The sequence below is a fragment of the Chinchilla lanigera genome, unplaced genomic scaffold, assembly GCF_000276665.1.
Source record: "Chinchilla lanigera isolate Chin_1 unplaced genomic scaffold, ChiLan1.0 scaffold00056, whole genome shotgun sequence".
Taxonomy (NCBI): domain Eukaryota; kingdom Metazoa; phylum Chordata; class Mammalia; order Rodentia; family Chinchillidae; genus Chinchilla; species Chinchilla lanigera.
In genome coordinates, this window is record NW_004955457.1 from 9,306,236 (window position 1) to 9,322,341 (window position 16,106).

At 48.6% G+C, this 16,106-nt stretch overlaps 1 protein-coding gene across 8 annotated transcripts in view; it reads right to left on the minus strand.

Moving 5' to 3' along the window:
• Positions 1 to 10,554, minus strand: part of Nrp2 (neuropilin 2) — a 119,169-nt gene extending 108,615 nt beyond the window's left edge. For 3 of the 8 annotated variants that reach the window (XM_013520731.1, XM_005397007.2, XM_013520733.1), the window contains exon 1: positions 9,678 to 10,553. In XM_013520731.1, the coding sequence (XP_013376185.1) occupies positions 9,678 to 9,750 (73 nt within the window). In that variant the 5' untranslated portion in view covers positions 9,751 to 10,553. Of the gene's footprint in view, positions 1 to 9,677 lie in introns of all 8 variants that reach the window. The other 5 variants (XM_013520730.1, XM_013520732.1, XM_005397004.2 and 2 more) reach the window with 3 other exon arrangements.
• Between the last annotated feature and the right edge of the window lie 5,552 nt (positions 10,555 to 16,106).

The window sequence follows — 16,106 nt, forward strand, 5'->3', positions numbered from 1 at the left end:
CATCCTGTCCTATTTTCACAATACAGTTTTCCTTTAATTATTAATAGCGAGGCCAAAAAAGAACTCTTCTTACTTAAAAAGAGCAATGTTGGTGTCACGTTCATGTACCTATTACTCACAATGAATAATATTCATGATGTACCACAAACATGTACTAACAAAATTAAATTAAATTTAAAAAGTAATCCTCAATCCTCCAGGGCAGTTGACTGGAAGTAGCTTTGGGTAAGAGTCGAGAAGTCTTGTAATCAAGTCTAATCTCACAGCTGGAACGTGTGGTGACCTTGGGTAGGTTAGTAAAACACTCTGAGCCTTTTTTTCTCTCATCCATAAAATGGGAGGAGTGATCCAAAAGGCCAGTTCTAGTTCTGAAATTCAAAGTGTATTAGGTGGGGAAAAGCTCCAATATTCCATAGATAGACCCCAAATCTCAAAAGTTTCTCTTCCCTCCGAGACAGAAAGACATTTATCCTAGGTGTTACCCGATTTTACTTGGTGGATGAGCCTGAAACCAAACCCCGGGATCTTCAGAGGAATGTCTGCCTTGCATTATGAGAGTTTAAACATCCCTTTTAATCACATTAGCTCTACTGATGCGAGTTTCTTTTCTTAACTGAGGCTGTGGCCTCATATTTGTAAATATTATGGATACACAGCTCTGTGTGTGAGCCTGTCGGCAATAGGAATCCAGGAAAGAAAGGACAAAACCCAATCCCTTCCTCAGACCGTCTAAGTCCTTTGCTCAGGGATTTAACCAAACTTTGCTCACTAGCCCAGGATTAGCTGCTTTTGAAGAGTTATTTCTGTGAGCTGAGGCTGGATTTTGTTTTATTCAAAGCAACTTCAGCCTGTCACAAGACAGTCTCATAAAATCCGTATCTTGGCTTAAACTGGGAAGAAATGAGCCAATCCATCAACCAGGAATGTGTCTGTTTGACCACTTCCTAAGGCAACTAGGGAGGGATGCAATCTATTCAATTTATGGGTCGGGGTGGCAGTGAGTGATGCAGTCCTGAAGGCACAGCAAATGGGAATCCCTATGAACTTTTCCAATGATAAAGTTCAAAATCTGAATAAAAGAACCATTTTGGAAGGAGAAGAGAGAGGACCAGGGAGCAGGAGATGGAGCCGTACTATGTGAATGGAAAAAAGTAAAGAATGAAGCAAACTCTCTCTTCTCCTACCCCTCCCATAAATTTGTCAAGGACGCAACTGGAAATGGGGTCTGAAAATAGGACTTTTTGAACATCTCTTCCCCTCAATCTAGATTCTAAAAATGTACCCTCATTTAATCGGTGAAATGTAAGTTTGATGTGATTACCTTCCCTGACCTCAAATCATGCCACCTGTGATAACCTTGTTATTTGTCATCTTATATCATAAACAAATGCAATTCCAATAGGGCAGCCGATATAATATCATTAGTTGATATTTATGTCCGCTCTTTTCCAGCCCTCTTTGCAAATGCAATTTTGATGCCATTGATGAGAGATCTGGGATTACAATTCCTGACCATTTGGACAGACATTTGGGGAAGGAAACAGGAGAAGAACAATTTTTAGGTCTTTCCAAAAGCCAAAGGAGAAGAAAAGGTAATAAAATACATTTTTTTTTCATTTATTTTGATTAACTAAAAGCTTACATTGAAATATCAATGGCTCCCCATTGGTAAGCACATGAAACCCAAACCCCCTGGCCTTGCAATTTGGGCCTTGCATTGAACTATTATTGCTAAATTTATTTGCAATTATTTCCAACTACACATTCTAAACTGCAGCTTCTGGATGTTCTCCAAACAACTCAATGTCCATGTCCCTGTTCTTCCCTTTCCCTTCCCCTATATTCTCTTCCTGGTTCTAAATCCCCCAGCCCTCTGCCCTTACTTACTCCCTATTTCAGAGGCACCAGGGTACCTATCCTCCCCATAGGCCTCAAAAGCCAAAGCTTTTCCGCAACTTCTGAGGAGTGTGAGCATGCTCAATGTCTCATCCGTTCTACTGGGCCATCAAGCAATTTGAGGGCCAGACTCCTCTCTGAACCATGTTTGGCAAACCTTAAGGGGGGTCAAACCTAAAGCCCTTCCCCAAAGTCAGATTCAATGAGAATTGATGAGTTAATTAAGAATGAACTAAAGTCAGACCCAAAATATCACTAGATATCACAAAGTCTGAGTTTTATCACAAATTATTCTGCTTCTCTAGCTATTTACTACTCTTCTTTCCTCACCCACAGCTGTAACGAAATGCAAATGTTTGCTTCATGGTGAACTGAGGGTTTAAATAACTCATCTTGGTTAATACGTAGGCATCGGTCAAGGTGGACTTAGTGTGGCACTAAGAATAGTGTAGCACCTACCCTCAGAATAAATTCAGGGGATATGCGCATTTTAATTATAATAATAGTAACATTAATTTATTCTAAGGAGTTTCGCTTTGTTGCTCCTCACTCCCAAAGGCAAGTTCTTTTATGTTCGTTGTCGGTAGCATCAGGAAGATGCAAACTACTACTCCATCAATAAATCACTCGATGGCATTACATTTTCCCTTAGCAGTTTCAGCTCACCTCACTGTACTCAGTCCCTCCTGCTGCCCCTGTCTCTGGCCCCTAATAAGCCTTTGGGGCACATCTGTTTTGTTTTTCCCCTTTATCCAAGCAATTATTATCATTCAGTCCAGTAATTTGCAATTCCCTTTATCTTCTTCGCTGAAAGACTCTCCAGAACCTGATCCCTGGTTATCGGAACATCTTTGGAAGCAGGGAGCAGGGTACCAGGGACACATGCACTGGGCTGGCCAGCAGCCTCATCCAAGGCAGGCTACCAGGAGAGCTTTGCTTTTGTTATTTCCAGCCCCTTCCCTTCTTTCTGGATTAGATCATGACTCTTTTATGAAGACCCAGAGGGAAATGGGATTATTAAGAGTCTTGCTGGGTAAAAGCTATTTTGTCTTCCTGACGACTTTTTTGAGTTCAGCTGCTGAGGGGCCTTAATGCCAGAGTAGAAGTTATTACAAATTCGGAGAGCGCCTTAAACACAGTGCTCCCTGCTGAGCACACTTTCAGTGATGAAGGATGGAAGGGGAGGAAAAGGAAGGGAAAGAAGAAAGATTAAAAAAAAAAAAAGCGAAGGCGAGAACATGGAAAACAGAACAAGGAGAAAACAATTCAAAGGGGAGACATAAATCTAAGATGTGCACCAGCAGAGACTATCCGCCTGTGAAGAACGGTGTGGTGAGAGATAATCTGGTACTTATAAAACACAGGCAAAGGTTTAGTAGGAGGAAGAGCTGAGAATGAATAATTATTTACTTGCCGCCCCTCAAATCTCATAAAAATAAAATAAACTTACCACAGTGGCTAGAGTGTGCTTTCTATGATCATGAGATGGTTAACCCTACTAAAGCTACTTAAAAGATTAAATGACTTCAGGGTAAGCCTCACGTGTGACAACAGGTAGTCTACATCATCTAATATAGCACGACCACCCTCTGGGGTAAGTGTTATCAAACACATTGTACAGGTAAAGACACTGAGGCACAGAGAGATGACGTGCTCTGATTGGACAGAGGCCTTGGGTTGCAGAGCTGGCAAATGGCTGAGCTGGATCTTAACCCCAGGCGGCCCGGCTTCTGACGATGATTCAAAACCTAGGAGTCCAATCGCCTCTCCCACCACCACTGCCACCACTTCTCAGCGACCAACTTATTTGCTGGCATTTTTTGAAGGAAAGACAAACGTTTTGCCAGTTTGAAAATCCTTTTCCCCTGCCCCTGTCAGTAAGCTGCCAGCATGAACAAGGAGGGATGCGTTCAAGGCTGGCATGGGAACAGGCTGGAAGCACTTAACACCTTCTCCACTCCCTGCACACACACTGTACTCAGCTCCTTGTCATGCCTGCCCTCTTTCCCCTGTTCAGGAAACCCCATGCAAGGGGCTTTGGGGGAGCAAGGAGGTGAGAGGAGGATGCAAAGGATGCCCTGTTCTGAAATCAGGTATCACATCAGAGGCTGTTTGTCAACACTCCTGTCTCTTCTTTCTTCTCAAGCTCCCTTCCCTATCCTAAATGCCACGCTGTTATTGTTCTACTGGATAGGAACCGCATTTTCAGAAAGGGGGGATTTATTTTTACAGCACAGCTGGTCTGCCAAAGGTCACATAATTTGGCACTGTTCCCAGTGGTTAAAAATTAATTTCTCCTTATTAATACAACCAAAGTCCCATAGGATGGGAGCTCAGTCTTATCTAAACTTGACAGCTTCCTAAACCTTTAGAAGAAGCTTTCTCCTGGAGGGCTGGCCACGATACAAGGCCAGTGTGTCCTGGAATACAACCCCACTGAATCCTCTTAGCCAATGAAACCATTAAACCTTCAGCCATTTCTCAAGAAGGCAGATAAAGCTTTGAAAAATACTATTGGAGCCCCAGAAAAAAACTTCTGGGGCATCTTCTAGGAATGGGTTAAGCATCACCATAAAAACTGAACAGCTAAGTCCTTACCTGGAAAGAACGGTACAATGACTAACTTCTGGGGATGAAAACACACATCTGCCACTCAACGTGGGTCCCTTGTTTGGCAAGCGACAGCCTGATGATAAAGTACCTCAGATATGTTAGTGACTTGACTACTGCCCAGACGCCATTTTGCAAATCCTTCCTGCTCAGCTCAAGAGACTTCAAATGCGTTATGCTTGTCAACACTCAAAATCACAACATACTTAGTTGTTCTAATTGGCTTTTATTTGTGATTCATGAATCAGACAATGTGGTATTCTGTAATATTAGAGTGAGATTCCCCTGAGCAGAGGAAGTAGGCTATGTAAGAAGCTGCACAAAAGTGGACTGGCCGGTTTAAACGTACTTTCCTTCCAGGGTTACAGTAAAGGGGACTTCCTTGTGATACTGGCTTAGGCAAACTGCCCCTTTTCATGGGTTGCTATGACTTTCCTATTTTGCTTTCTTAAAAACCTGGCCTGTTTTAGAGGTCGGTCAGATACATGACACCCAGTACCCAGCACCAGATTGGTCTGCTGAGGCCTAGTGCAGAAGGCTGGTCCAACACAATGGCATAGCAATTTGACGTAGTGTGCCTTTTGCTCTATCTTTTTTACAAAGGGAAAAATCTCAACTAGTTCCTAAAGTCTTTCCAAACTGGTACTTTGGAGAGTATATTCTGCAACCTTTGTACCCATACCCTGGCTTTTGAATTCTGTCCTCTCAGAGCTGTCCCACACCAGGACCAACCACCCCAAGTCAATTCAGTCCCTTGCTAAGCAATCCAGAGTCCTTAGAATCATCCAGTCCAGGTGTCTTCCCCCACCGATCCAGACTTCCTGTATTTGCATTTGTGCCTCATTGCCTATGAATTGGCATTTGTGCTCCTGGCATTTACTACACCTCAAAGATGGGAACTGGCCTTTCTGTAGCAGAATTCGGACATCACGTTTAACAGCAGGGAAGCCAGGAGCCATTGGATAGACAGCAGGAGTTCTGCCTGGAGAGCTCCAGCCACATTAGCTTACCAATCTTGCATTTTGCCACTTGGGTGCTCTGTGGCTTAATGTGTGAGGCTCCATAGGCGTCAGAAAACTTCAACCCCAGGCGCTGCTGGGCATTCACAACTCTACCAGATGCATAGTCTTCGACAAGCTGGGGCCTGCCCTGGAGCCCTGTGAGGAGCGCTCCCCGACTCACTGCTTGAACTGTGCGCTGTGTTGGCAAAGGGCGCAGTCTTCCCCACCTCCAGTGCCTGTTTCTGGGGCAAAGTTTAGTGGGCACTTACTTAATGTGGGCAAGAGACCGGTGCCCAGAGCAGGTTGTCTGTAAAGAAGCTAAGCGTTTACTGTTTCACTTGCAAATTATGCCATCCCACATTTTGGAGAGAGATGCTAAATGAAACACTCTCTAAACTGCTATCTGGCGCCTAGATGGTCCTTGCGTCTCCCTCAGGATTTGTTTGAACCCGGACCTGTCTCCCACAGCCAATTTACACCTCTTATCTGATCATTCAGTCCCGACGGAAGGTTGAACTGACCTAGTCAGTCCGTGTCCATGGCAATGGTGTTAAAGCCCAGCACAGATCAAAGGGAGGAAGGGGGAGATGGTTATAAGGTCTGGGTTCCTCTGGGCCCGAGCGGTGTGTCTGGGAGGTTGGGACATTAGGGCTGGGAGTAGTCACTATCTGAAGAACCCATTGTCGGACCCCAGTGATTTCCTGAGCAAAACCCAGCCCCCCGCGGATCCCGATTATCTAGCGAAGGGGAGTTTCGGGGTCGCTGCCGAGGAACGGCTAGCGCCAGGGGGCTCTCTCTGTCTGAAACCGAAAGCGAGGAGGCGGAGGGAAGGAGTCAGGCAGCGAGCACACGCCAACAAACGCGAGCGTCGGAGCCCCTATCCTTGCAGAGGAAATTCAGCCGCAGACACAGAAGCTGCGGCACAGATGGGCGGGATCCCCTAAACTTGGTCTGCAAAGCTGATTGCCCCCACCACGCCCAGATTATTCCCAGAGGGGAGACAATCCATTCCAATCCCCCTTCCACGTCGGGAATGTAGCCTTGGCCCCCCACCCAGCCGCCGGGCGCCTGGGACCCAGAGGGAAAGACCTGCGCGCAGCCACCCGAGGCGGGGGGCGGGCAGCCGTTTAATCACAGCACGCCTCGCCTCCTCTAACTTGTGTTGATATTCAGAAGAAATCAATCAATGAAAATGAAGCAGGGGCCGTAAATGCTGTTTTTCTTTCTCTTGCGCGGAAAAGCGGGGGGGCGGGGGGGTGGGGACCTCGCCTCGGACCGCAGAGCCGCAGCCGGGCAGAACTCCCTGGCCTGGGGCAGCGAGGAGGAAATGCCGCAGGCTTCCTCCCGGGGGTGTCCTCAGCAGGGAGGAGGTGGGGACGGGCCAACTTGGCGGAGGCTCGAGCCTCGCTTTTGCTTTCGCTGGGAATATTTTTGCCTAATAGAATGTTTATGGATTGCTCAGCTCTGTTTCTGCTGCGTAGCCCAAACAAATCGATGCGGCGTTAGAGACGGCGCTGGGGGTGGGGTGGGAGCCTGGGTCGGGGCCCGAGTCCCCACCACGTGGAGGCCGCGCCGCGTGCTCTTCACCTGTTCGGCGCGCGCGGGCGCTCAGTGCGCACGGCTTCCCGAGCTCGTGCAAGTAGCGCGCGTTCCTGCGGCGCAGTCCGGCTCCTTCCCGCCTCTCTCCGCCCTCCGCTCTGAAATCCCACCCCGGCTTCCCGCCACCCAGCTCTGCTGGCGCTGGGATCTTCGGCCGCTGGCCGCAGCTCCTCAGAGCCCGCCCTCCCGGGACTGCGGCGAGCTTGCGACGCACAGCGGAGCGCGGGGCAGGAGGGGGCGCTCGGAGCGGGGGCCGTAGCCACCGCGAGACCCCGGGTCCCCGAGTCCCAGGGCAGGCAGCCGCGCTGCGACCTGGCGAGGCGTCCGGGCGAGCAGAGGGGCACCCCGGTGTGTGGCACCGAAGCGGGCTCCTAGCCGCCCGCCACCTCCTTCGGTCGCGTGCCGGGACCCCGGATTATTTCCGCAATTGCTGCGCGCACCTTTCTCCCGCTTTCCCCAGATTCCTTCTCGGAATGGGTCCTCCCGCCTCTGCGGCGGCTGGGATGGCGCACACGAGTGAGTCAGAGGTCTACCGTGGCCTCGCCCTTTCCACCCATAGCCAGGTCCCTGTGTGCCAGCCGGTTGCTCTGGCTGAAAGCCTGAACAGCCCACGGCCTGCGATCACACTGGGGGAGCTGGAAGTACCTACTCTGGCTGAGGAGGTCCCGGCCCCAGGTCCCACCCTGAAGCTGCGCCTGACCTCCTAGTGGGTGACCTGCCTCTCACTGCGCACTCCGAGCCTCTCTGGAAGTGACGCAGCGCGGCCAGGGGTTGCGAGGGGAGGGGGCTCTGCAGAGCGCGGGAGGCAGGTGGCAGAGCGGGAGTGGGTCCGAGCGGGTGTCGCACACGCGCATTCCACACTGCTCAGGGACAGATGTGTGAACATCTGGGTAGGAGCTGTCCCCGAGTATTCACAATCGCTCCCGCTCTGCTCAACACACGGTACCTGAAGTTGTGTGTGTCTGTGTGGGCATGTGGATATGTGGTGTGTGTGCCAGTGTGCGCGCCCTCGAGCGCCGGGGCCTGCTGGAGTCCGCGCCTGAATACATAATACCGTGGGCATTCTCACGGCGCGCGTGCCCGCGCGCGCACACAGAGCAAATCACACAAACATACATAATTTGCGCAGCATCCAGGTCTGTAATTTAATTTCTCTGCGAGCTTGGAATTTAGAATTAAGGCAAAAAGGAGTGGGAGGCCCAGAAAAATCTCTCGAAGTGGGACCTGGACCCATCCCCTTGCACAGGATTTGCCGCTGTCAGTAGACCAGTTATGGCAAGGGAGGAGATGCGAAGGGCTGGATTTGGGTGGAAAAGGCATTCATCGATGTTCCTCCTCAGAAAATAAAACCAGAACCCAAACACCCCAGCTCAAAGTTGCTGTGTATGTGTTTGGGGAAGGGCTGAGGAGCAGCCTGCAGGAGCCACTTTAGGCCCGCTACACTTTTGGGGCTTCCAAGAGGCTGCTGGGAGTTAGCCCTACCACTGAGGCCATCATCGTTGAAGTGCTCTAGGGCAAGGACACTTATTTCCTCTCTACCCTTGTCCCGTTTCCTCCAAAGATGGTTTCCCGTCCCCAGTCACCTGTAGCAGCTACTATGAGTTTTATTGTCAGATTTCAGGCACCGTTCTCAGAGGGAAGAGAGGCTCACCTAGGACAGTGTCGCAGGAATGAAGGACCAGCCTCCCTGGATCCCCTGAAACCAGAGACCCCTTTCTTGGGAGTAGACCCCTTGCCACTCCCCACAAACGCTGGCTTCCCACCATTCTGGGCCTCCCAGTGCTTATCTTCTCAATGTCCACACACCCTTCTTGGCAGGGGTTGAGAACAAATTCCACTCAAAAGTTTCTAACCACTTCACAGGAACAAGAGCCCTTCGAAGGCCCTGCCGTTTGTTTTATCTAATAATATACTTAAAAGAACATATGATCTACTTTCCCAGGAAACACGATGCAGGAAGGACAGTGGGGACCACCAACCTCCTTGGTGGCCAGCTGAGCCCAGTGGATGGCCCCTATCTCAGCTGCAAGCCAACTTTGCTCCACCAGCCTGAGCACTGTGAGTTGCAAGCATATCCATCCATTCTGAAAGGAATCTACAGCATCTGAAAATCAAAACTACTCTTGCTTTCCCAAACCCTTCACTTAACATTGCTCAATGTAGTTAAGTGGAGAGAATGCAAATGATTTATATTTCACTGGCTACGTTGAAGAAACTCAAGGGAGATGTGTTCTGCTTCAAGACTGGAAAAAAAATCCCCAAAAACTGTAATGCAAAGGCTTTGTAGTATTTTTAAACCTTTGATTCAGTCCATATGTGACATCTGAACACCGCCAAATTCTGTTACAATACACACACACACACACATACACACACACTCCTAGCAGGAGAGAAAAGTTGGGTTTTAGCAGCCCTTGTGTACAGGGAGGCCCGGCTGGGCTCTCGCTTTAAATTATTGAGTACTGAGGAGCCTCCTCCTCCGTCGTTCTGCGCGGTCTCCCCGCATTAGCTGGCGCTTTTAAAGGGGGAAACCATGTTAGAATGAACTGGGAAAAACTTTGAGGGGCTTACCTGGTTGGCCTCTCACTTCGGGTCCTGAAAAGCAGAGAGCTAAGAAAACCCAGGTGAGAAGAAACAGATCCATTTTGGAGAGGGAAGCTTTCTCCAGGGCTGGGCTTGTAGGATTCTTGTGTAATTATAAGTCTTTGTGTTTTTTTCTGTCTCTCTTATTTTCTTCCTGGCAATGTCTTCTGCAAAGGTCTCTAACGGTCAGCGTTTCCCTCCCGGGTCCTGGCGACCCGTCTTCACCTTTATTCTTGCTGGAATCCCCACCTCACCCTGAGGAGGGTAGCTCTTGATATCAGCCAAGAGGGTTAGAACGGGTTTTCTCTCAAACCACAAAACGCATCTACGCTCTCTCCAGTTCCTCAAAGTGTCATTTCCTTTATCTTACAACATCACGAGTATTTCCCGAAAGCCAAGCATAAAATAATAATAATGATAATAAAAAGCAAAGCCAAGACTTGCCTTGGGCATCACCCGGCCCCCAGGCAGCTGTGCGATCTCAGAGGCGTAAACTGATACCCGCGCCCCGGCACCCGGGACGGACCCGCGGGCAGAGGCACCGATGGCCGGACAGCCCGGGTGGGAGGCGGTCGACGGCTCCCGTCCTCGCTGGGTTTCCCCTAGCGGGAGCCTCTCCCAAGGCTACACCCGCTCGGCCAGCCTCTCGAGGGGAGTCTGCGGAAGGAAGCTGCTTCGGAGGCTGCTAGCGTTGGCTGCCGGAGCGGCGGCGGTGCCGGGATCGCCCGGGAGAGCGCTCCCCTCTCCGAGCTGGCTGGCGCCCGCCCTCACCTCCACCTCGCCGAGGGGCTGCGCATCTGAGGATGTGCTGGGGGCTGACTGCGGGCCGGTGCCTCGCTCGCCTTCTCTGCCTCCCCTCCGGCTCCCCCCTGCCTTTTCAGGCAGAGCAGCATGTGGATGTCAGAGCCGCGGCAGAGCTATCCGATTACGCGCCGGCTCAGGACCCGCCCCTTCTGTGTTCCCGATTAAAGAGGCAGCCGCGGAGACGCGCGGCGCAGAGCCGAGAGCCGCGGCACCCAGCTCCGCCTGGGCGGGGGCGACTTCCCCCAGCCGCCGCCCGATCTAAGTGAAGGCAGCTCGCACCCCGCCGCCCCTTTCCCCTGGGCACCTCCCACGCGCCCTGCGCACCTCTGCGCCCAACTGCCAGTGCGTCGCTCTCCTGGGCACCTCCACGGCGCTCTGCCCTTGGTCGCGTCGCCCTCGCTGGAGGGAAACACAGCGGAACCGGGGGCAAACCTCGTTCCCCTTCCGTTCCGTGACTCCGTTGCCACACACGCAGAACGCAGCACAATGCCACGCTCACTGGCGATACAAGAGGAGTTGGGTGGCGCACGGTGTTTGCGGCAGGAGTCAGCCGGCAGCTCAGCCATGTGTTCGCGCAGGCAGCAGTGCGTGGCGGCGACACACACTGTCAGCCCGCGCTGAATAGAACCCCAAACACCTCCTGTGATTGCTACTCTGATCCTTTGTTGTGTCCCAAACAGGCTCCCTTGCTCTCTGGCTCAGAAATTAGTTACCCCTGCGCCCTTAACTTGTAGCCGTAATAAGACCAGGGAAGGCATTTCAGTAAAGAATTTCTCCAGGTAATTAGAGTACACTCTCGCGTCTCCCCAAAGTTCAGGTGCGCCGAGCTTCTCCTCAAACTGTTGCTGTAGTTTTCTGTTGGCATTTCCCCCCAGTGTGGTCACACGCAGAAAGACAACAGCAGTATACCAACTCCTTTTAAGTGGAGGCAAGAAACTGTTTGCAGGGTGCTGCGAACACGCCTATCTTTATTTATGAGGATGGCTTGTTGGATTCCAAAGGTCTCCTTCGCGGGCCACCTATCGCTACTCCGTCGTAAAGACCCAACAGAACCGCCTAAATAACACTTTCCACATACCTTTTCTGCCAGCCAGCTGAGGAAGAGAAATAAAGTGTGAGTGGCAAGAAACACACCTCTGCCTATGCCATTTTCGTCTTTGCTTGTACTTGTGGATTCTTCTGGGTGGTTTCCCTCCTTATCTGGACTTGCCATTAGCTTTGTTTATCACCTTTAGTGTTTGAAAAATCTGTAACTCCCACTTACATGTTATTTACACTGAGATAACCAAAACAAAATTAAATCAGAAGTGATTTGCAACTAGTTGAGCCAAGCCATAGAGGGATTTCACAGTGGAAATCCACAGGCTGATTATCACACTGCTAATCGTAGATGCTGACTGCAAAGGGCGGGTACCAGAGGCCTCTGAATTCTTCTAGGGAGCATGCCCCCACCCAGCAAGGCCACTTTTTATTCCCATCTGACATCCCTCCCTCTATACTCCCTCCCTCCCTTCCTCCTTCCCTCCTTTCCTTTCTTGGCTTGAGGACTCATCCGCATTACTAAAAACTTCATATTTACATTTTTCCTAGTTAAAGTTCAGTTATAAAGAGTAACTCCTGTCCCCAAATATTTGATAAGGTAAAGAGGCAGTCTGGATTTTGAATCTTAAGCAGAGAGCCCTGCTTGTGGTCATTACTAAGATGCCAATCTAAGGACAAATAAGGCTATCTGCAGTGATAGTCCTTGAACAGAAAGGGTCATTTTGTCGTTGAGTATCACCTCCCCCACCACTCCCAAGTATGCTTAACCATTCTAGTAAGTGCCTAAAGTGGGAGAATCCTGCTTTGGAGAACACTAAAGCCACAGTTTAGGTGAAGGGCGTAGTGAAAAGAGAGGAAAAGGAAACAGAAACCACGATGACTCTTGGCATCTTGCTTTGGGGCCTCAGGGTTGAGGGTCCTCATTAGTCTACTCCCAGGGTCCTTGGTCCAGGGAGAGTCAGGGAGGGTCTGTTCAGTGTTCTGTTCCTGGACCCAGCTCCCGGCATTAAGTATTCATTCATTTTCAGAGATGTCCTACAGGGAGAGATCCTCACTGACTTGCTTCCTGGAAGGCTCTGCACCACTGCTACAGGACTTCTCCCCAGTCTACTTGCATGGTGGCCTCATTTCCTGCAGCTAGGTGGAGGACAGCCCTAGGTGTGGAGCCCTGGGGACTCCAAGCAGCCAGAGCATTTTCCAGTCCTCTAGGGGGCAGCACTAAATAAATAATACCCACTCACGGTCCTTCTGGTGGTGCTTTTGCCTTCTAGAGCTCTAAGTGCTCCATCAGACCAAGGAAACTGGCTGGCTTTCCCCAGCCCACTCTGATCATGATTCCAGGTAGGGCTTAGAATTGCTTTAATCCAGGACTTCCAAGAATTCTTGGGAATGAAGCAGAAATCCCACGTGTGCCACATGGAAAATGCGTCTTTAGGGAAATTCTCCAGACTGGGACTGGCTCAGACCTGCCAGCCTTGTTTTGTCTAGACTGGAATCTCAGAGGTTTGGCTGTATTTGTATTTGCTCCACAAGAGGAGCCAGGTTCCACACTTTTCTGTAGTGTGGGAGCCCCTATCCTTGACCTCAGTTAGGGAAGCCTGCCTACTACCAGGCTAGTCTTAGCCCCAGAAAGAGCAGACTTATCAACTGAAACACAGAACTGGCTAGAAAACAGTTAACAATGAAGCTGGTATCCCTGACCATACTATTCACCTAGGATATTCCTTAATGGTGAAATAATAATAGATAATCCCATACCACATTCCATTCCATTGATGGGAAGGAATGCAGGGGAACATAAAACAGATATGTAAATGATGTTAAGAGAAAGCTGTGACTCAGCCACACCCCAGCAGAAAGCTGGGTGTTTCCAGCTAGATCATCCTAAATCTGAGGGTGGATCAGAGACCTAGGACAAATGCTAAAAATTCAGATCTCTGCTTACCGATCTCTTATAGCTTGGTTCCTTGGGTCTAGAGTGGTGTCTGGGAATCTGTACTTTTTAACACACATTTTAGGTGATTGTGATGTGAAGAGCCCTCACAGGCCAGCAATTGGCCTGGACCTTTGCATAATAATTCTGATATTTACCCACAGTCTTCGATATATGCTTTTGTTGAAAGACATCTGGATAAATGTAACTTCACATTTCCTCCCTGCATACTTTTTAGATGGGGACAGAGTGTTTATGGGAAAAACCACCGAGAATATGTCCTTAAAATGCTAGAGTGGGGAAATTCCCAGCCATACCTTGTGACACTCAGTAGCTACAACAGCTCAAATCTTGTTTGAAAACCCTGGAAAGCTCACCTCCTGGGGACAGAAGATTTGCAAGAATATGTTCAAAAGGCTAGGGTAGGGGGTGCATGGAGCTGCATAGGCCCTGTCCTCACCATCACAGTCAGTCTGAAGCTTGATTCAGGTACAGCTTGGCTTTTCCTCTGTGTTCATCACATTGTACTTATCAGATGCTCGTGGATGCATGACGATGCAGGAGGTACGGAAGCAAGACAGACACTGAGGTCCTGCCTCCTGGGAACACAGGATCTAAAGCTCCAGAAGTTTCATGCTTCCACAGTAGACACCGTCTGTCACACGGTGCTTCCCTTATTTGGGCTCTCATATCGACAAGCTCTCACCCCTGAAAGCAGCAAATAGGAGGCATAATCGCATCTTAATCTGTAATTTACCACCCTGCCCTTGTTAATGTTTAGCTACATCTGTCTCAGAAGCAAAGCGTCAGTTAAAATGTAATTGGTCCTCATTTTTTATTCTCTCTCTTGTTTGACATTGAAGTCCAGGTTTCCTGGTCAATAGGGTTTAATTTTTTTTTCCTTCTTCACTCACTTTGAAAACAATCAACATTTTTTTCAACATTCTTGGACACTGTCTAGTAGTTTCTACTTGATATCATCCTTGGTGGGTTCCCAGAATCCTTGCAGATGTCCATAAAGTACTGAAATCTCCTTCACTCTAAACCTTGTGTGTATTTCGTCTCTTTCCTCAGGTGTGGCAGGAGGAAACCTTATGAATGAAAACAAAACCAAACAAACAAAGAAAAAAAACAGCAGCAAAAACACAGCAGCAGCACACGCAGATGCAAATATCCCTAGAATCCTTGGTAAAGGGAACTAAAGAAGCCATACCACTTCCTCCACTCTGATTGGCTTTAGCAAGAGCTAGATCTCCCTCTGTTACATGAATGAATTTTTATACTTTTGGAGCTTTAATGTACCAAAAAAGACCCAGTCAGCCCCTTGATTTGAGCAGCACTTTCCAGCACTCTTCCTGCAATGACAGAGGTATCTGTGCTTTTAAAGGTGACTACTTGACATTTAAAATGTGGCTTGTGTGATTAGTTTAAAGTTATTAATTTAAATTTAAATTTAAATTGTGCTTACCAGCTACTGTGTTGGACAGACCAGCTTTTGAATAATGGGAGACCAGAGCTGGATATTTCCTATAGAGATCTATAGAGACCCACACTCTTACAATGCTGAAGATACCAAGAAGGGAACCCTAACATCTGTGGAAGCTCTGACTGCTAAGGCGTCCTTTATAGACATGTCTGCACCTGGTTGGATAGGGAAGAGAAAGTATAGTTCATCACTGTATCCCTTCCTCTGCCCTCTTGTATGGCTTTCATAGACATTCACAGGGAATCAGGGCTTTCCTGGTGCTCTGCAGGTCCTGGCCTCAGGTCCAGCTAGTAATAACAACCACAGAAAAGCAGAAGGAGCAGCAGAAACCCTGAAGTCAGGGTAGATGACTGCCTCCACTTAAGTGTCTCTGAAAGTCTGTTAGTCAGTTTAGAATGGTCTCCTCACCTGTAGAATGAGGGCTTTCTTTGAATGACTTTTACCCTGTTCGGGTTTTGGAGTTTGGCTAGAAGTCCTTCCTAATCCCATTCTCATTCCTGAATTTAAAACTGGTTTTAGTCTGAATCCCATAGGCCACCCTTAACTTGACATTTTAATAATCAGTTATCCTTAAGATGTTAATGCATGGTGGGGGCTTAATTAGCTATTCCATCATCACATTGCTTGCACTGGGCCCCTTTTCTTCAAGAGTAACAGTGAGGATGTCAGGTGTTTTGACAGCAATTCCGAGGGAGATATTTTTGGACAAAGCCTTTTTTTAGCCCCTCCAAAATAATTGAATAAATGAAAGATTCTACCTGGCAATCATGAACAAAGGCCAAGAATTTACTTGTAACATCATAGCATTTCATAGGAAATTTCAGGGTTATGATCTAAAATTTTTTATCATGCAGGAAATTCTTATTTTGAGAAAATAAGACAATTCCCATGCATTTACTAAATTCATAGGCCAATTTTCTTGGAGATGTGACTCTTCTATCCATGAATGCTCATCGCTTTTTCTTCATTTGAGTGCACATGCACTCTATCAGCCTCCCACAGATTTGTAAGGAAGTTTTTTTGTTTGTCATTCCTGCTTTCAGATTTGTAACCTGTGACTTATGGAGCTTTAATTAGACATCTACATGTGAGGTGACTGTTACATTATGATGGCAAGAGCTGCTAATTTGAGCATGAAAGTCTTGATGGAAAG